The 19,090-nt window shown below is 50.0% G+C and overlaps 1 protein-coding gene across 5 annotated transcripts in view; it reads left to right on the top strand.

The window, feature by feature from the left end:
• The window catches only part of RUNX1 (RUNX family transcription factor 1), a 171,879-nt gene extending 161,702 nt beyond the window's left edge, over window positions 1–10,177 (top strand). For 3 of the 5 annotated variants that reach the window (XM_066571707.1, XM_066571711.1, XM_066571709.1), the window contains 2 exons: window positions 8,683–8,844; window positions 9,684–10,177. In XM_066571707.1, coding sequence (XP_066427804.1) covers window positions 8,683–8,844; window positions 9,684–10,177 — 656 coding nt within the window. Of the gene's footprint in view, window positions 1–8,655; window positions 8,845–9,683 lie in introns of all 5 variants that reach the window. The other 2 variants (XM_066571708.1, XM_066571710.1) reach the window with 2 other exon arrangements.
• The last annotated feature ends 8,913 nt before the right edge of the window (window positions 10,178–19,090 follow it).

Genomic DNA, 19,090 nt, shown 5'->3' with positions numbered 1-19,090 from the left:
GAGAGGGGGATGAAGGCAATGGGAGGGGATGAAGGCAGCAGTGAGAGGGGGATGAAGGCAATGGGAGGGGATGAAGGCAGCAGTGAGAGGGGGATGAAGGGAATGAGAGGGGGATGAAGGCGGCAGTGAGAGGGGGATGAAGGCGGCAGTGAGAGGGGGATGAAGGGAATGAGAGGGGGATGAAGGCAGCAGTGAGAGGGGGATGAAGGCAATGAGAGGGGATGAAGGCAGCAGTGAGAGGGGGATGAAGGGAATGAGAGGGGGATGAAGGCGGCAGTGAGAGGGGGATGAAGGCAGCAGTGAGAGGGGGATGAAGGCGGCAGTGAGAGGGGGATGAAGGCAATGAGAGGGGATGAAGGCAGCAGTGAGAGGGGGATGAAGGCAATGAGAGGGGATGAAGGCGGCAGTGAGAGGGGGATGAAGGCAATGAGAGGGGATGAAGGCAGCAGTCAGACCCGTTCCAGGGTGTACCTGCTCCCCGCCCGCTCCACAGCCTGACTCCCACCCTGCCGCTGCTGCTGCCCGCAGCTGCCGGGACCGCGGGATCCCGCCGGGATCCGGGAGCAGCAGCAGGAGCAGCAGCAGTGTGTGACCTGTGGGTGATAAAAGCAAGAGCAGACACCCAGTGCTAAAGTGATTTCAGCTTTTATTATAATAAAAGAAAGGCCTAAAGCGTGAGGGCCCGCGGGCCGAGCAGGAGTGTTCCCTCAAGGATGGAGCAGCGCCGGCTCTAGGACTGCTCAGCAGCGATGGCCCCGATGTCCCAGGTGGAGCTGCACAGCTTCCCTGGGTCAGAAGCCCCTTTTTATGCTGTTCTTAGTCCCTTTGGATTGGTCTCTTTTTGGATCCTTCATTTGCATGAAGGTTTAAGGTGATTTAATTGATTGGCCATTACAGTTCTGTAAGGGCTGGCTCTGGTGCACTTTACTGAGGTGTGTGATGGTACCTCGAGTACTTTATTTCCTATAACTACCTTTTAACCCCTTTTACAATATAATAACCAACTAACAGTACGTGCTTAACAATCTATCAGCTATTTTACAACAGTTTCTAACCTATATTTGACACGGGGACACACAGAGCTCTCCCCATGCTCCAGAACCACAGCAGGGCTCAGCCACATCCACACCTCCCTGGCAGCCCCTGGTGCCCCAGGATCTGTCACCTGCTTTGGGTTTGGAGCTTTTAACGAGGCATTTTCTGGTCAGGATATAAAGATCTTGTGGGGGTTTCCCTTTAGGCAGGGTGGTGTGGTTGGTTTGTTTGTTACATTGAAATAGGGAGGGGGTTTTTGCTGTGGCCTCAAGTTAAAATATGACCTGGGGTTTATGAATCACCCACTGAAAATTGCTGATTTGTGGCTTCCTAGGGTTGGCAGGATAACAATGTTTTTGGAGGGATCCTTTCATTTTTCCAAGAGAAGTTGAGGCTGCCCCTGGATCCCTGGCAGTGCCCAAGGCCAGGTTGGACACTGGGGCTGGAGCAGCCTGGGACAGTGGGAGGTGTCCCTGCCATGGCAGGGGTGGCACTGGGTGGGCTTTGAGGTCCCTCCCAACCCGAACCAGTCTGGGATTCTGGGATTCCATGAGGTGTGCTTTACATTGTGCTCCCTCCAAAACAGAATCACGTGGAATTACCATCCCAGGACTTTCTGCTTCTATGTCCCAGAGATTTCTGCATCCTCTGTGCTTTGGGGCAGTTTTCCAGTGCCCTGTGAGAGCTCAGGAGCTGTGCTGTGCTTTTGGCAGAGGCTTTCACCCTTCACCTTGAGGTGTGGAGGAAGTTCTCACAATCACAGAATGGTTTGGGAAGGAAGGGACCTTAGATCTCCTCCTTGCACCCCCTGCCCTGAGCACGACACCATTCAGTGGGTCAGGTTACTCTGCATTTTGTCCTGGGCTGTCAATAACAGCTTTGGAGGCAAACTCTGCTCTGTGTCACACCCAGGAAAGGACAGGAAAGGCTCCTGTCCCTGGCAGGTGTTTGTCCCTCTTGCCCAGGCAGGGCCTGCTGAGCAGGGATGGCTCCAGGTCTGGGTGGATCCACCTGGGTGAGGGACTGGGAGGATGGGGAAGGGCCTGGAGGGACCATCCTGGAGAGGCTGAGGGGATTTGGATTGTCCAGCTGGAGGGAAGGAGACTGAGGGGAGACTCACTGGGATTGCAGTTTGTCCCAAGGGACAGCTCCAGTCTCTGCTCTGGCACAGGGACAGCACCAGGGAGCAGCTGGAGCTGGGCCAGGAGGGATTTGGGTTGGATTTTAGGGCAAGGTCCTTGCCCAGAGGGCGCTGGCACTGCCCAGGCTGCCCAGGGAATGGGCACGGCCCCGAGGCTGCCACAGCTCCAGGAGCCTTTGGCCAGCGCTGCCAGGGATGCCCAGGCTGGGCTTGCTGGGCTCTGGGCAGGGCAGGGCTGGCACTGGGGGGTCCCTGGGGGTTTATTCCCACTCAGGAGATTCCATCATTCCGTGCCCCCTCCTGTGCATCCCACTCTTGGACCCTCACAGTGCCCTGAGCTGCAGGGATGCATTTTTGTGCAATTCCCGGTTGGGAACAAGCAGGAGCCATTCCCAGAGTGCTGTGAGGGCTTGGGAAGCTGCAGCTCAGGGTTTTGGGGTGCTCAGGGGGGCCCGGGGGGGGGGGTTCAGGGGGTCCGGGGAGCTCAGGGCGTTCTGGGGGCGGTTCAGGGGGCTCAGGGGGGTCTCAGGGGGATCCGGGGGTATTCAGGAGGGTCCGGAGGCTCAGGAGGGTTCAGGGGGCTCAGGAGGGTTTTGGGGGACTCAGGGGGATCCGGGAGGGCTCAGGGGGCTTAGGGAGGTCCAGGGGGACTCAGGGGGTTTTGGGGGGTTCAGGGGGGTCCGGGGGAGGTCAGGGGGTTTTGGGGTTTTGGGAGGCTCGGGGGGGTCCGGGGGATCGGGGGGATTTTTGGGAGGCTCAGGGGGTTTTTGGGGGGCTCAGGGGGGTCCGGGGGGTTCCGCGGGGCCGGCGCTGCCCGGAGCGCCAGCGCCACCCAGCGGCCACAGCGCGTAACTGCACCCCGCGGGCACAGCTGGGCCGGCGAACATCTGGGAAAACATCTGGGGAAACAGCTGGGAAACAGCCGGGAAACAGCCGGGAAAGCAGCCCGAGCACCCCGCGAAGGGGAGACCCGCTCTCCTCGGTAGTTTTTTTCACCCCCGTCCCTCCCCCCAGAGCGCGCTTGGTTAAATCGTTAAAGGTTGCGCAACATCTGCACGGGTTAATTACAGCTGTTAATTACAGCTGCTGAGCGCCCGCAGAACGCGGCGATTTCGGGGCAATAAAACAAGACGAGGCACGAAAGATGATGGTTCAATAGTCGGTGCTTAATGGGGTGTGAGGCGGGAGGGAAGGGGACGGGAGAGCTCGTGACTGACTGCGCGGAGAGGTGTGAATTATTGCACCATAATTCTGGCCCTGCAGGGGCTGGCTGCAATTAATAACTGTTTTCATGTTTGAAATGTGTTTTCTCACACCATAAAAAGCAGAAATGGAAAGTAATCGCTGGTGGGAGAAGCGCTGGGAGGACTGGGCGCCGACAGCCCTGGTTATGTGTTGTTTTGAGCTGCTTTTCAGTGATTTGGGGGATCCTGTTTGGCTTGAAAACTGTGCGGACCCAAAACTCTTCGGGTTTTTTGTGTTGAAGCAGCTCTGCCTGGAAATCTCTTCACGGATATTCCCAGTTGGGAAGCAACTCCCGTTTATTTGCAGCAGATTTTCACCAGATTAACTTCAACCACTTCAGTTCCCCATGCCAAGCTACCAGCTCCTGAGCCCTCTTTATTTGGAAAGCAGGAAAGACTTTGCTCCTTTTTTTATGGGTTCAATTCCAACCCGTTCCAGTTTAATTTTGGGAAACCTGAAAACTGAAGGAAAGCAGATATCCTCAAAATAAAATATTGTTTGAGGCCCTTGATCCAGCAGCTGGAAATGCAAACTTTGCTGGGAGCTGGGTCTGCCTCTTGGTACTGAAATTGGGCCATAAAAATGCAATTCCAGGGATGCTTTTCTCCACTTTTTATTAAAAAGAACTGGGAGGGTGGTGCCTGGGGTTATCAGCACAACCTGCTTTCATGTGTGTACATCTATAATTCACTGTATTAACATCCCTCAGTAGAGTGCAGGCCCTTAACCAGGCTGATGGCAAAAAAGGAATCTTTAAGAGCGAGTTCAGGGATTGGGAATGCAGGTACCAAGACAGATAATTGATTGGTTGCTTGAACCTTCACTTAAGAGAGACTTAATGGGATGAGGAGATTAATAAAGGGGGTCTCTGGGGCTGCTGGCATTGCTTTAGGAACCCCAGAGGTGAAGGTAACAGGAAATGGATGGGGCAGGTCAGGGACTTCCAGGATTCTAGTGGACGTTCTTACAGAGATTTCGGTTCATGATTTGATTTTTAGTCAAGATGCAGCTTTTGTGCACTGATGTTTTTCCTTCTGGGGTGCATCGGGATGGGCATTGCCAGCAGGTCAGGGCTGATGCTGCCCCTGTGCCCAGCCCTGGGGGCACCTCTGGCTGCTGTGTCCAGCTCTGGCTCCTCAGCACAGCAGGGCCAGGAGCTCCTGGAGCTGAGCAAGGGCCTGGAGCAGCTCCGTGCCCAGGAAAGGCTGAGGGAGCTGGGGCTGCTCAGCCTGGAGAGGAGCCCCAGGGAGAGAGAGGGGCCTCAGCCCTGCCTGGCCCTGGGTCTGGCCCTGGGTCTGTCCCTGTGTCTGTCCCTGGGTCTGTCTGTCCCTGGGTCTGTCCCTGTGTCTGTCCCTGGCTGTCCCAGGAGCAGGGAGGTCATTCTGTCCCTGCACTGCTGAGGGCACACCTGGAGTGCTGTGCCCAGCTCTGGCCCCTCAGCTTGGGAAGGACCTGGGGACACTGAGCACATGCAGAGGGGCCAAGGAGGCTGGAGAGGGGCTGGGAACACAAACCCTGTGAGGAAGCCCTGAGGGAGCTGGGGGTGCTCAGCCTGGAGCAAAGGAGACTCAGGGCTGCCCTCCTCACTCTGCACAGCTCCTGAAAGGGGCCTGGGCTCAGCTGGCCCTGGGCTCTTTCTCCAGCAGCACTGACACACCCAGAGCACACAGCCTCGAGCTGCACCAAGGGAAATCCAGGCTGGAGAGCAGGGAAAAGGTTTTTCCAGCAAGGGTGAGAAAGTTCTGGAATGGCTGCCCGGGGAGGTGGTGGAGTCCCCATGCCTGGGTGTGTTTAACAAAGCCTGGATGTGGCACTGGGTGCCAGGGTTGAGTTGAGGGGTTGGGGCTGGGCTGGACTCCATGGTCTTGAAGGTCTCTTCCAACCCAGGGATTCTGGGAATTCTGGGAATTCTGGCTGTCCCTGGGTCTGTCCCTGTGTCTGTCCCTGTGTCTGTCCCTGTGTGCAGAGGTCAGAGCAGGCCCAGGCTCTGCTCCAGGCCCAGCAATGGCCCCAGAGCCACGGGCAGGGCCTGAGCCCAGCAATTCCCCTGCACAGGAGGCACAACTTCTGCCCTGGGCAGGGACCGAGCTGGAGCAGAGCCCAGAGAGGGGCTGGAGTCTCCTCCCTGGGACATTCCAGAATATAATCCCACAATCCCTGGGCTCTGGGGGGACCCAGAGGTGGCACCGGTGACCCCCAGGGTCCCTCCAACCTCGCCCATCCCGGGGTGCTCATTTCAGTGGCACGGAAAGAAGGGAACCAGGTTTTAATCCACTCTTCTCGCCGTGTTCCGTAAATCTGTGACAAAATCCTGCTTCCTCCATCTTGTCATGCACCTTCTTACTGGTGTCCATGGGAATCTGGGACTTTGGAGTACTGGGGTTCTGGGATTGTGGAATTCTGGGATTCTGGAGTACTGGGATTCTGGAGTACTGGGATTCTGGGGTACTGGGAGTCTGAGATTCCAGGATTCTGGGATTCTGGTGTTCTGGGATTCCGACTTGGGATTCTGAAATTCTGGGATTCTTGGATTCCGGGATTCTGGAACTCTGGGGTTCTGAGACTCCAGGATTCTGGGATTCTGGGATTCCAGGATTCTGGGATTCTGAGACTCCAGGATTCTGGAATTCTGAGATTCTGGGATCCCAGGATTCTGGAATTCTGGGATTCTGAGAGTCCAGGATTCCGGAATTCTGGGATTCCAAGATTTCAGGATTCTGGGATTCTGAGAGTCCAGGATTCTGGAATTCTGGGATTCTGAGATTCCAGGATTCTGGAATTCTGAGATTCTGGGATCTTCCAGGATTCTGAAATTCTGAGATTCCAGGCTTCTGGGATTCTGAGATTCTGGGACTCCAGGATTTTGGATTTCTGGGATTCTGGAATTCTGGGGTTCCAGGATTCTGGAATTCTGGGATTCTGGAATTCTGAGATTCTGGGATCCCAGAATTCTGGGATTCTGAGATTCCAGGATTCTAGAATTCTAGAATTCAGGGATTCTGAAATTCTGGGATTCCAACTTGGGATTCTGAGATTCTGCGATTCTTGGATTCTAGGGTTCCGGGGTTCTGGAATTCTGGTGTTCTGGGATTCTGGGATTCCAGGATTCTGAGATTCTGGGATTCTGAGATTCTGGGATTCCAGGATTCTGGGGTTCTGGAATTCTGAGATTCCAGGATTCTAGAATTCTGGGATTCTGGTGTTCTGGGATTCCAGGATTCTAGAATTCCGGGATTCCAGGATTCCGGGATTTTGGGATTGCAGCCTTCTGGAATTCTGGGATTCCAGGATTCCGGGGTACAGCTGAGCAGAGCCCTCGAAAAGGGGGTGACAGAGGGAGCTGTGGCAGACCACAGCCAGGGCTCCTGGGCAGGACTGGACAAGGCACTTTCCATGCCCTGCCTGGGATTCCCTATTGGAATTCTGCTCCTGGGATTCCAGCACTTGGGAGAGGTCCTGAAATCCATGGAGTGCCTGCTGAAATTCAGGAGCTGTGGCTGCATGACCCCCATTTCAGAACCGAGAGCTGCAGTGTCAGCCCAGGCTTGGCTCACTCTGGGGACGCTTTGGGGTGTTTGTTTTAACGCCACCCCCAGAGATTGGATTCCCTCCTGTCCCTCCCTGTGCCCTTGAATCAACTCTGACCATAAATTAACAACCAGGTGATGCTGCAATCCACAACACGACAGCTTTTGTGCTCTTCTTGTTCCTCCTAAAGCCCATTTGATGCGGTTGGATGTTGCTTTTTTACCAACATGAGACAACTGATTTTATTTTGAAGGATGGCTGCTTGAAAAAAAAAAAATATAAATAATATCTAGATTTGAACCTGTTACTCGGCAGAAAAATCCAACTTCAATCTGCAGCTTCAGCAGTGGCTTTTGAGAAGCTGGGGGTTTTGGATAAATCCTGCCTTGTAAACAGATGGAACAAACAAAATGTAAAACTCATCTCCTTAAAGAACAACAAAAGAATATTTTCCAGATGGCCTTTCTGATGGGAGATCAAAGTCTTCATCTCAGACTTGGGAAATTTCCCTTCCTTGCTGGTATCAGTTTTATCTGCATGCAGATCATCCAGCATTTGTTTTTTTTTTCACCGAAGGCATTTGTCTTAAAGGAGCTGCAGGAGGATGCTCTTAAAGCTGAAGAAAACAGAAAAGATTTTACTAAAAATAGGGGGGGAATTTTGGGTGGGTAAAGGGGAGAGGAAAGTCTTTGATTCCTTTGATTTATACAAAAATGAGATCTTTCAAAATCTCAGCTTCACCTGCGAAATGAAACAAGCAGGAAAGAGTTGAGGCAACTGATTTGGACCAACTCCTTTTTGGGCTCCTCTGATTCCAAACCTCATCCCAAGGAGTCCTGTGGGCAGAAAAGAATCCCTTGGTGGTTTTATAGATTCTGCATCCCCCAGGAACTGCAGTGACAAGGGGGGAATGGCTCCCAGTGCCAGAGGGCAGGGCTGGGTGGGATCTTGGCAATGAGGAATTGTTCCCTGGCAGGGTGGGCAGGGCTGGCATGGAATTCCATCCCTGGATCCCTGGCAGTGCCCAAGGCCAGGTTGGACACTGGGGCTGGAGCAGCCTGGGACAGTGGGAGGTGTCCCTGCCATGGCAGGGGTGGCACTGGGTGGGCTCTGAGGTCTCCTTGATGCCCTGCATGACAATTTTTGGCTGAAAGAGCTGTGGACACACAGCTCCAAAGACTGAGGAGGAGTTTTCCCCTTGGAAATTTTAATCTGGTTTTCCCTCTCTTCTTCTCTGGTGTTGGGGCTGGGTTGGACTCGATGATCTTAAAGGTCTGCTCCAACCCAGTGATTCTGTGTGCAATTTTGTGTGTAATTTTTCCTGCCTGTTATTAATGGGAAACAGCAAAAAAGCTTTGCAAGGAAAAAAATTGAAATTAAATGAAATAATAAAATAAAATAATAAAAATAATAAAATTTTAAATAATTAAATATTTAATAAATTTAAATAAATTTAACATTTAATAAATATTTAAAATATTAAAATAATAATAAAAAGATAAAACAATATTAAATGAAATGAAATGAAATGAAATAATAAGATAAAATAAAATAAAATAAAACAATAAACCAAAATGAAATAAAATAAAATAATAAAATAAACTAATATAAAAAATTAAAATAAAATAAAATAAAATAAAATAAAATAAAATAAAATAAAATAAAATAAAATAAAATAAAACAAAATAAAATAATGTTATAGAAAGCAACCATGGGTGTGTTTGTGCTTGCAGACTCCCGGCAGGTGCAGCCCTCGCCGCCCTGGTCCTATGACCAGTCCTACCAGTACCTGGGCTCCATGGCCACGCCCGCCGTGCACCCGGCCACGCCCATCTCACCTGGCCGGGCCGGCGGCATCACCTCGCTCACGGCCGAGCTCTCCAGCCGCCTCTCGGGTAAGGAGCCGCCCCCGGGACAAAGGGACACAGGGACACTCCCCGCGGGAAAAATGCTGGCCCTGTCCCCACCCCTGCTGCCTCCAAGCCAAGGGAATGCTTCCCTGGTGACAAACGGGTGGCCCTGTCCCTAACCCTGACTCTCCATCACAAAGGGATGTTCTCCAGTGGCAAACTTCTGGCCCTGTCCCCACCCCTGCTGCCCTCATGCCAAGGGGACCTTCCCCAGTGGCAAACTGGTGACCCTGTCCCCGACCCTTGGGCTCTCCATGATAAAGAGACACTTCCCTGGTGACAAACTGGTGGCCCAGGTGCTGCCCCCGCCCTTTAGGGGCTCTCTGGCAAAGCTCGTTCTGAGGTTCTGGGGGATTTGTGGGAAGAGCAGAGAAACAGAGAATTTTAATAAATAGAGAATTTTAACAAATGAGCTGTGTTGTGATAAACCAATCCCAGATAGGGCTGGGAAAGATCTCAAAGGTCATCAAGTCCCAACAGTGCCCCGTCCCCAGCCCAGAGCACTGAGTGCCACCTCCAGCCCTTCCCTGGTCACCTCCATCCCCTCCCTGGGCAGCTCTTCCCAAGGCCTGAGCACCCTTTCCAGGGGGAAATTCCATCTGATGTCCAACCTGAATCAGGAAAGGGAGCTCAGGCCTTGGCAGGGGCTGCCCAGGGAGCTTTGCAGTGCCCAGCCCTGGCGGTGCCCAAGGCGTGGACGTGGCACTCAGTTCAACAAGCTGGGCACGGGGCACAGCTGGGCCTGGATGATCTCAGAGGTTCCTCCTTACCTCATGAATTCTGGTGATCCCATAACCTTCCCCTCCCTCCCTTCCCCTCCCCAGGAGCGCCCGAGCTGACGGCGTTCAGCGACCCCCGGGTGGGCATCGAGCGCTCCTTCCCGGCGCTGCCGTCCATCTCCGACCCGCGCATGCACTACCCGGGCGCCTTCACCTACACGCCCACGCCCGTCAGCTCCGCCATCGGCATCGGCATGTCGGCCATGTCCACGGCCTCCAGGTACCACACGTACCTCCCGCCGCCCTACCCCGGCTCCTCCCAGGCTCAGGGCGGCCCCTTCCAGACCAGCTCCCCCTCGTACCACCTGTACTACGGCACCTCGGCCGGCTCCTACCAGTTCTCCATGATCTCGGGCGGGGAGCGCTCGCCGCCGCGCATCCACCCGCCCTGCACCAACGCCTCCACGGGCTCCGCGCTGCTCAACCCCAGCCTGCCCAACCAGAGCGACGTGGTGGAGGCCGAAGGCAGCCACAGCAACTCGCCCACCAACATGGCCAGCACGGCCAGGCTGGAGGAGGCCGTGTGGAGGCCCTACTGAGGATGAGGAGGTCAGGAAGGAGCTCGAGGGTCAGGACTTAACGCACTTCCCGTTGCCCGGCGCCTGGAGGGATCCCAGAAACTTCTCTGCGGGCCCTGCCGCGTTCATCCACGAGTTTCAGGAGCAAACCCTTGGGAAGTCAGCGCTCCCAGGGGTGGTGGCTCTCATTGCCAGGCCCTGGCAAAGGCTTCCCGGCAGGAGAACGAGCTTCTGGGAAGGAGGAGGCCCCAGTTGGTGGTGCAGCGGTAGCGAGGGTGGGTAAGAGGGTATCCAGCCTGATTCCAGGCCTGTGGCTTCCCAACGTGCCTGGGCTTGAAGGTCTCCACAGCCCTAAAAGAGAGTTTCGGTTCACTTCTATTTTTAAGACTTAAAACCTTAAAAAAAAAAACCCAAAAAAACAAAAATAAATCTTAGTGAGTTTACTGCATCTTAGGGACATCTTAAGTGTAAGGAAGTATAGGAAGATTCCCAGAGGGAAACTGTGAACGCTTCTGTTTTTGCAATGCTGTGAATGAGAGGTTTTATATGTTGGACTTCATTCTTTCTTTTCTTTGTTTTGTTTGTATATTCCAAAGAATATGGATTTTTTTATTACTGGGGTTTTTTTTTTGTTTTGTTTTGTTTTGGGGTTAGGTTTTTTGGTGTTTTTTGGTTTTGTTTTGTTTTCTTTTTTAGGATGCAGCTCATCCTGCTTTGCATCTAATTTGTTTTATTTCTCTTGGCACCTTATAAATTGCAAAAAAAAAAAGATTTTGCTCTTTTTTGTTTTAATCATGCTTGCTTCTTTCTTGCTTTGTCAACTGAAAGAATCAGCCCCTTTTTCAATGAGTTAATTTAACTTTTTATCTCTTGGACTTTTTTTTCTTTTTAACACAACGGCTACAGCCTTGGGTCATTTTCAACTACTGTATTTCTTTGATGAGTTGATTGATATTTATGCCTGATATTTAGTCTTTTCTTATTTGTTGATACTATTATTATTTAAATATGCCTATATTAAAAAAAAAATATCAGCAATTGCCTTTTTTTGGTAGCAGCCAAAGTCAAATTTCTCACATTGAAAAAGGCTGGAATAACGATGGGCAAAAGTGACCTCAGAATTCCCTAAAAATATTGTTTACAATTATCTTGCTCTCATTTTACTCAGCTTAGGTCCTCAAAGGCATTGAGGTGCCCAGTTCCTGCTGGAAGGCACCAAAATCCCTGGGAATTTCTGTACTTTTCCAAGTGGTGGAGTCATCTCTCCCTCCTCCTACTTTGTCACCAGTGGTGGCCCTCAGGATCAGGAATCAGGACATAGATACTTCCTGAGGCAAATTCAATATTCCCTAATTAAATACCTGCCCACTGCAGGGACAGGACACAGGGAATGGCTCCCAGTGCCAGAGGGCAGGGCTGGATGAGAATTGGGAATTCAGAATTGCTCCCTGGGAGGGTGGGCAGCCCTGGAATAGAATTCCCAGAGCAGCTGTGGCTGCCCCTGGATCCTGGAAGTGTCCAAGGCCAGGTTGGAGCAGCCTGGGACAGTGGAAGAGGTCCCTGCCCATGGCAATTTTGGTGGATGAGCTTTAAGATCCCTCCCAACCCAAAGCATTTCCTGGTTCTGTGATTCCCAGGGCAAGGGGGAAGTCCTGGCTCTGATGGAATCTGGGTGAGATTTGCTGCCAGGATCCCTGTGCGGCACAAAAGCCACATTCCACTCTGCTGGCAAACACATCCCTCCCTGGAAAGCTCCAGAAAAGCCAGGGCCAGGACAACCCTTCCTTTTGCATCTTCTGGGAGAAGAGGAGGGGTGTTTAAAGCTGGTGTGGCCAATGTTGTGCCCTGTAGTAAATCTACAAGGGTTTTACCAGGAGCAGGATCAGGAGACGTCACGGCTGCCCATCGCCCCAGCACAAACATATCAGATGTCACTGTAATGCTTTTGGCACTATTTTATTGAGGGTTTGCTCTGAATGCAGCTCTTGTACTACTCCTGAACTCCAGACTGCTGATGTTGACACGTGTGAGTCCCAAATGAGCTGATTATTATTTAATGTACCTCTCAAACCAGAGAAACAATTGCAGGTCAACTCAAGAGAGTATTTGAAAGCAGGACTTCAGATCAGTGTTTGATGTTAAAAAAAAATAAAAAAGTTAAAAGGATTCAAATTAAAAAGATCCTTGGCTGCAGGCAGCAAAACAGCTGGACTTATTTAAAACCATTTGTTTTTCAAGGTTTCTCTTTTTTTATATATATATATATGATTTTGCTTCTTTGTTTGAGTTGGATGCAGTAGCACTTTGGTATTGAAAAGAATCGAAGAATTTTCACTGTCAATGAGGTTTTTGTGCAGAAAATAGGGAGTGTTTCAAGAGATCTCAGCAAAAGCCCAGAATGTTTCTGTTAAAACACATGGCCTTGTGCTTTTCATTTAATGAAATATCCTTTATATTTCCAGAGTTTGCTCTGAAAAAAAAGACAGAAAACATCCAAATTTTGTCAGAAATATATACTGAAAGTCTGGAGACCCTGCTGAATACAGAAATACAGACACCCCCACAGCTGTAGCATTTTTATAGTTGGACTCTCACCTCTTCAGTACCCTAAAATACAAGTCCCCCAGCACTGAGCAGTAGCTCTGTTGCAGAATCCATTTGGCACATTCTGTGCAATTCAAACCCTAATTTATTACAGCTCTCAATTAAAATGGTAATTGATTACAGCTCTCACATCTGCCCTGTGACTGGACCACCAAAGTTCACAAAGCTGGGAGTGGAAACACAGCAGGGAGGGAGAGGAGAGAAACTTGGAGGAGCCAGGAAGGGCCAGGTGACCTGGAGAGGGAATTTTAGCAAAAGCAGGGATTGATAGGAGGAGAGGGATGGTATTAAGATGAAGGAGCGCAGGGTTAGATGGGATATTTGGAATAAATTCATCCCTGTGAAATTTGTGAGGCCCTGGCGCAGAGTGCCCAGAGAGGTTTTGGATTCCCCATCCCTGGCAGTGCCCAAGGCCAGGTTGGACACTGGGGCTTGGAGCAGCCTCGGACAGTGGGAGGTGTCCCTGCCGTGACAGGGGTGGCACTGGGTGGGCTCTGAGGTCCTTTCCAACCCAAACCATTCCATGATTTGATGATTCCATGAGTTCAGCCCAGTGGAAGAAGTGAGGTTGTTGTGGCCACCAAGGCAAACTCAATGTGGCCACCAGGGTGAGGTTGTTGTGGCCACCAAGGCAAACTCAATGTGGCCACCAGGGTGAGGTTGTTGTGGCCACCACATTGCCAGGCCTGTGGGACACCATAACCTCCTTTCTGCCCCAGCCCTTTCAGCCCCCAGAATTGAAACCCACCCACCCTGGAAGTAAAAACCCAGGGATTCACAGGAACAGGGAGCTGGCAACTCTGAGACCCTAAATCGACCCTTTCTTATGTCTGTACCTCTCCTTTGTCTCCACTCATGCTAAAGGTGAGAATTTGGCTCTCCCTGATGTGAACAGGATGAGGAGATACAGAACTGGCCACCACCACTTTCCCCTGTGTTCTTATTGACACTTTTCTGGAATTTCTCCGTGTTTCCCATGTTTTTATTGCCAGCAACCAAATTTTGGAGTCCAACCTCTCTGGGTATGTCCAGCACTGCAAAGGAAAGGAAAAGCCAAGTTCATTATCCCTGGCAATTAATCTGTTTAATTAAACACTGTGGGTTTCAGTGTATTCACTCATCAAAAACCACATTTTACTCAAATATTTGGTTTTGTAGCCATCACTAAGGATGGCACAGTTTTTCAAGGCTGTTAAAATGCTCTCACATCTTTCCTCTTATATTTTAAGAGCATGTAACAGGCAGGAAAAAAAGACATTTGGATAAAACATTTCCCCCATCCCCATCTCCAAATTAGAGTGCAAAAGTATCTATTTTTATATGGCTATAATAGATATATTTATAAAATTTTGTCATCCTGGGTGCTGAATGGAATCAGAAAAATAGAATTCTTGTGCTTCTGCTCTGGAGCTGCAGTCAGCAGAGTGCTTTAGGTACCTCATCCTCCCAAAATTCAGCTCCTGGCTGTCCTTACTCTCAACTTGGGTGCTCCTTTCACAAGACACAGCTCCTTGTCCATGTCAAACATCTTCAATGTAAATTTTGCTGGCTCTGAGGACAAATATTTCCCTCTCCAACAACATTTAAAGTCATTTAAGAGTTCCTGCTGGCTCCCAGGGCATTGCAGAGGAGCTGTAATGCAGGGAAAAGAGAGTGCAGAGAGCATCCCTGCTGGGAAGGGTTTGATTTGTACAAATTCTGCAGCGGGAATGGAGAGAAATCCTCTCCTCCAAACAGCCGTTGCCAAAACATCCCAAATTTCCTGCCTCATCAAACATTCTCTGCTGCTTCCTGGGTGCCCTTTTCTGTGGCTGTGGTTGAAATTCAGGGAGGAGTGGATCCGTTTTCTGTCCTCAGAGCAAAACTCTGTCTTGTTTTCCTGCCTTGTTCCATTCCCCATTGGGTTTTTGTTCACCTCGCTGGGTCAGTCCCAACCACTGGGCCCTTTTCTCCTTGTCCTTCCAGGGATGCATCCCCAGAGTTACTTGTATTTATGTCTGTAAATAGATTTCCAAAGCTTCCTAGCCAAAATATTTAGTGCTTGTAATTACTCTGCATTTTTCTCTTTTTTTGTTTTTTTCTGTGTTTTTAATGAACTGACCTTTGTGTTTGCTGAAATACTGTAGTGAGACTTATTTCTTTTCCAAATTAGTTATTTTTAGGCTTCAAGAAGAACTACATTTTATTCACTTTTGTAAACAGTTATAGCATGGTCTCTATCCAACATCCTTCACTTTTTTGGGGTAGGGGAGAAACAAACGTGCAAAAAAAAAATCTGTGGGTTATTTGTGGTATTTTGAGTTGGACAATCCCAGCTCTTTTTAAAACCAAAATTTCAGTGTGAGGTGGTGAGGCTGAGGAGGGACACAGCCCCATCAGAGTGGCACCAAAGGGAATTTGTTCAGCATTTTCTGGCTATGTTTACAAAACATTTTCCCTTTCACGCTGAACTTTTCCTGAAGGGGAAACCATCAGCTTGGGGATTTTTTGGAGGGGTTGATTACCAGGGACTTTTCTTCCTGGGGAGGGAGGGCGGCAGGGGGTGGCTGCTGATTTTTGGAACCAGATAGGAAAAGAGAATAGAGTAGGTTTTATTTTTCCCCCACTCCAGGAATCTCTAGATAGCACCCCGGGGTAAATTCTTGCTGTCCACAGGGATGGCTGTGTCCAGCACCACAGGAGAATTCATTACAACTACCCAGGGCAGCTGGACTGCTGCAGTAGTTCTAATGAACACTTTTCTTCCTTTTCTTTCTTTCTTTCTTTCTTTGTACCACAGTTTCCTCTGTAAATTCAATATTATAATTAGTGTGAATGACAAATAAAATGTTTGACAAGTATGCACGTGGGCCTGCTGCATTTTTTTTATCTGGGAGAAAAAAAAAAAAAAACATCCCCAGGGAAAAAGGAGCCATCAGGAGGAGGGTGCTGAGTCTGTGGCACTCACAACATCAAAAATGGTTTCCGTAGTTTTAATTTTTTTTAAATTCTTTCTTTTTTCTCAAAACAGTATTTCCTGCTGTGGATTAAGCTGGTGAAAGGCCTGAAATCCAACAGGACAGCAAAGCAGGAGGGAAGCTTTACAGTGAGGCTGCCCAGAGAGGCTGTGGATTCCCCTGCATCCCTGGCAGTGCCCAAGGCCAGGCTGGACACTGGGGCTGGAGCAGCCTGGGACAGTGGGAGGTGTCCCTGCCATGGCAGGGCTGGCACTGGGTGGGCTCTGAGGTCCTTTCCAACCCAAACCAGTCCAGGATTCCACAAAATGAAATTTTGCATCTATAGAAGTCCAATAATTGCATTTTATCCCTGGCTTCTCAATTAAATTTCAGCATTTCAGATTCATCTACAGCTCTTATTTTTCTTCATCTTTTCCTTCTTGGATTGGATCCTTTTCACTGCTGATGGTTTGAACCTTCCTTGAGGGGCACCAAAACAGATTTAAGGTCATGTTACTTAAAAGATTTGTGCTTTTTTCTCTTTAAATAAATAATGAAACAAAAGTGTTAATGAAATATTACTATGGGTGTACCAAGCTTTCAAAATTAGCAAAATATATTGAAAGTTCATTTTTAAAGACTCTGTATCCAGGCATCTGTAGATATAGTCAAAATACCTTCTAATATTGGCCCTGCACAACATATTGCATGATATTAAAGAAGGTTTCAGTAACATCCTTCTCCATAATAATCAGGGAATCACAGAATGGTTTGGGGTTGGAAGGGACCTTAAAGATCACCCAGTTCCAAGTCCTCTGCCATGGGCAGGGACACCTTCCAAACCAGGTTGTTATATATTTAATATATATATAATTTATATATTATATATATATATGCATTTAATATAATTTATATATATTTTTATATATACAATGACTGGTTTTCAGCTGTTCCTCTGTGAAGTGAAAAACCAGCTACAAAGCAAAGTATTGAAGATGCATTTTTCTTCTGCCATCTCTAGAGCAACCCCCCCATCTCTCAAACCATAATCCACATTATCTATTTAAAATTAAGGCCAAAACACTGAGAGAAAACAGTGACTCAGTCCCAGATGCCTCTTTAGAGGTAGAAATTTCAGCACCCCCATCTCTGATGTGGATTTTGGTTTTCCTGCTCAGCGTGGGCCCTCACATTTCTTTCCAGCATGACCCTAAAATACTGCATTTATATTTTTGAAGACACTCCCCTGCAGATTCCTCCCCTGACCCCGTGAAACCCAAGAGCCTTTCCCTCGAGGTGCATGGTGAGGCAGAGCACGTGTTTATTTGGTCACTGCTTTTGACACGAAGGAAAAGAAGCCACAAATAGTAATAGTCAAAACAAACACAAAAATATGACACCCAGGGGCATCTCAGCAGAAATATTTGCTGCTGGGTTTTGAAGGCTGCTCAAAAGAGCTTTCTGCTCTTTTGATCAGAGCAGGCTGCTGGAATTTAGAGATTTTGTAGAGAACAGAGCAGCAGAGCTCTGGTTGTGGAGAGGAAGGGAAGGCAGATCCACAAATCCCACTCTGAGCTGACCCATGGATCCCACCATGAGCTGATCCATGGATCCCACCCTGAGCTGACCCATGGATCCCACCCTGAACAGCTCCATGGATCCCACTCTGAGCTGATCCATGGATCCCACCCTGAACAGCTCCATGGATCCCACCCTGAACAGCTCCATGGATCCCACACTGAGCAGATCCATGGATCCCACTCTGAGCTGATCCATGGATCCCACTCTGAGCAGATCCACGGATCCCACCCTGAACAGCTCCATGGATCTCACTCTGAACAGACCAATGGATCCCACACTGAGCTGATCCATGGATCCCACTCTGAGCTGATCCATGGATCCCATTCTGAGCAGATCCATGAATCCCACATTGAGCAGATCCATGGATCTCCCTCTGAGTATATCCATGAATCCCATTCTGAGCAGACCCATGGATCCCACCCTGAACAGATCCATGGATCCCACTCCCTGTCCTTGTGGAAAGGCTGTGTCCTCCTCCTTGCCAGGCTGCTGGACTGAGGAGAATCCCTCCTATGCCCAAATTCCCCAGTTTCCAGCGTGGTTGTGCCACTCCAGGGCAGTGGCACCTGCTGGATGCTGGCTGAGGGGAGGGAGCAGGAGCAGCTCCCTCTCCTGCCCTCTGCCTTCCTCCCTGCCCAGGAAAACAGGGAGCTCACAGCCCATGGGAAGCCAGGGCAGCCCATGGGACCAGAGGTGACCCCATCATAGCAGTTTGGACAACTGGGAATGTCCAGCTCAACCCTTCCTCCCTGTGAGAGGGAGGAGGAGGAGGAGGAAAGGGCGGGGAAGGTGATGAAGATCAAGGCTGGAGGCTGCAGGTGGTGAGAGGAGGGGCTGCCAAGGGTGAATGCAAAACGTTGTTGACTTCTTGTGGCACTTCACACCCAGCTTTTAATGAGCTGTAATTACAGAGCCACTGTCCCCGAGCTCTCCCACACACCGGCCTGTGAGGGCTCATTATGCACCATCAGCCCTCAAGGCACCGTCCAGCTCCACACAGGTGTCCTGGAAAAATAACCCAGCTGTGTGTCCAAATCCACAGGGATGTCCTGGATAAATAACCCAGGTGTGTGTCCAAATCCACAGGGATGTTCTGGAAAAATAACCCAGGTGTGTGTCCAGCCCCACAGGGATTTTCTGGATCAATAACCCAGGTGTGTGTCCAGCCCCACAGGGATTTTCTGGATCAATAACCCAGGTGTGTGTCCAAATCCACTGGGATGTTCTGGAAAAATAACCCAGCTGTGTGTCCAAATCCGCTGGGATGTCCTGGATCAATAACCCAGGTGTGTGTCCAAATCCACAGGGATGTCCTGGATCAATAACCCAGGTGTGTGTCCAAATCCACACATGTGTCCTGGAAAAATAACCCAGGTGTGTGTCCAAATCCACTGGGATGTTCTGGAAAAATAACCCAGGTGTGTGTCCAAATCCACTGGGATGTCCTGGATAAATAACCCAGGTGTGTGTCCAAATCCACTGGGATGTTCTGGATCAATAACCCAGGTGTGTGTCCAGCCCCACAGGGATTTTCTGGATCAATAACCCAGGTGTGTGTCCAGCCCCACAGGGATTTTCTGGATCAATAACCCAGGTGTGTGTCCAGCCCCACAGGGATGTTCTGGATCAATAACCCAGGTGTGTGTCCAGCCCCACAGGGATTTTCTGGACAAATAACCCCGGTGTGTTCCCTTGGGTGCACACAGCTTCTCCCCTTCCCAGTGGCTCCAGGACCGTCCTGGATTGTGGGGCAGGAGTGAGATCCCTTTCCCTGGCATGCTGCTGCCTGGCTCAGCGTGTGTGGCCACAGAGC

The sequence above is a fragment of the Molothrus aeneus genome, chromosome 2 (genome assembly GCF_037042795.1).
Source record: "Molothrus aeneus isolate 106 chromosome 2, BPBGC_Maene_1.0, whole genome shotgun sequence".
Classification (NCBI taxonomy): Eukaryota; Metazoa; Chordata; class Aves; order Passeriformes; family Icteridae; genus Molothrus; species Molothrus aeneus.
The sequence above is the reverse complement of the archived record's forward strand: the minus strand, read 5'-3'. Positions and strand labels throughout refer to the sequence as shown.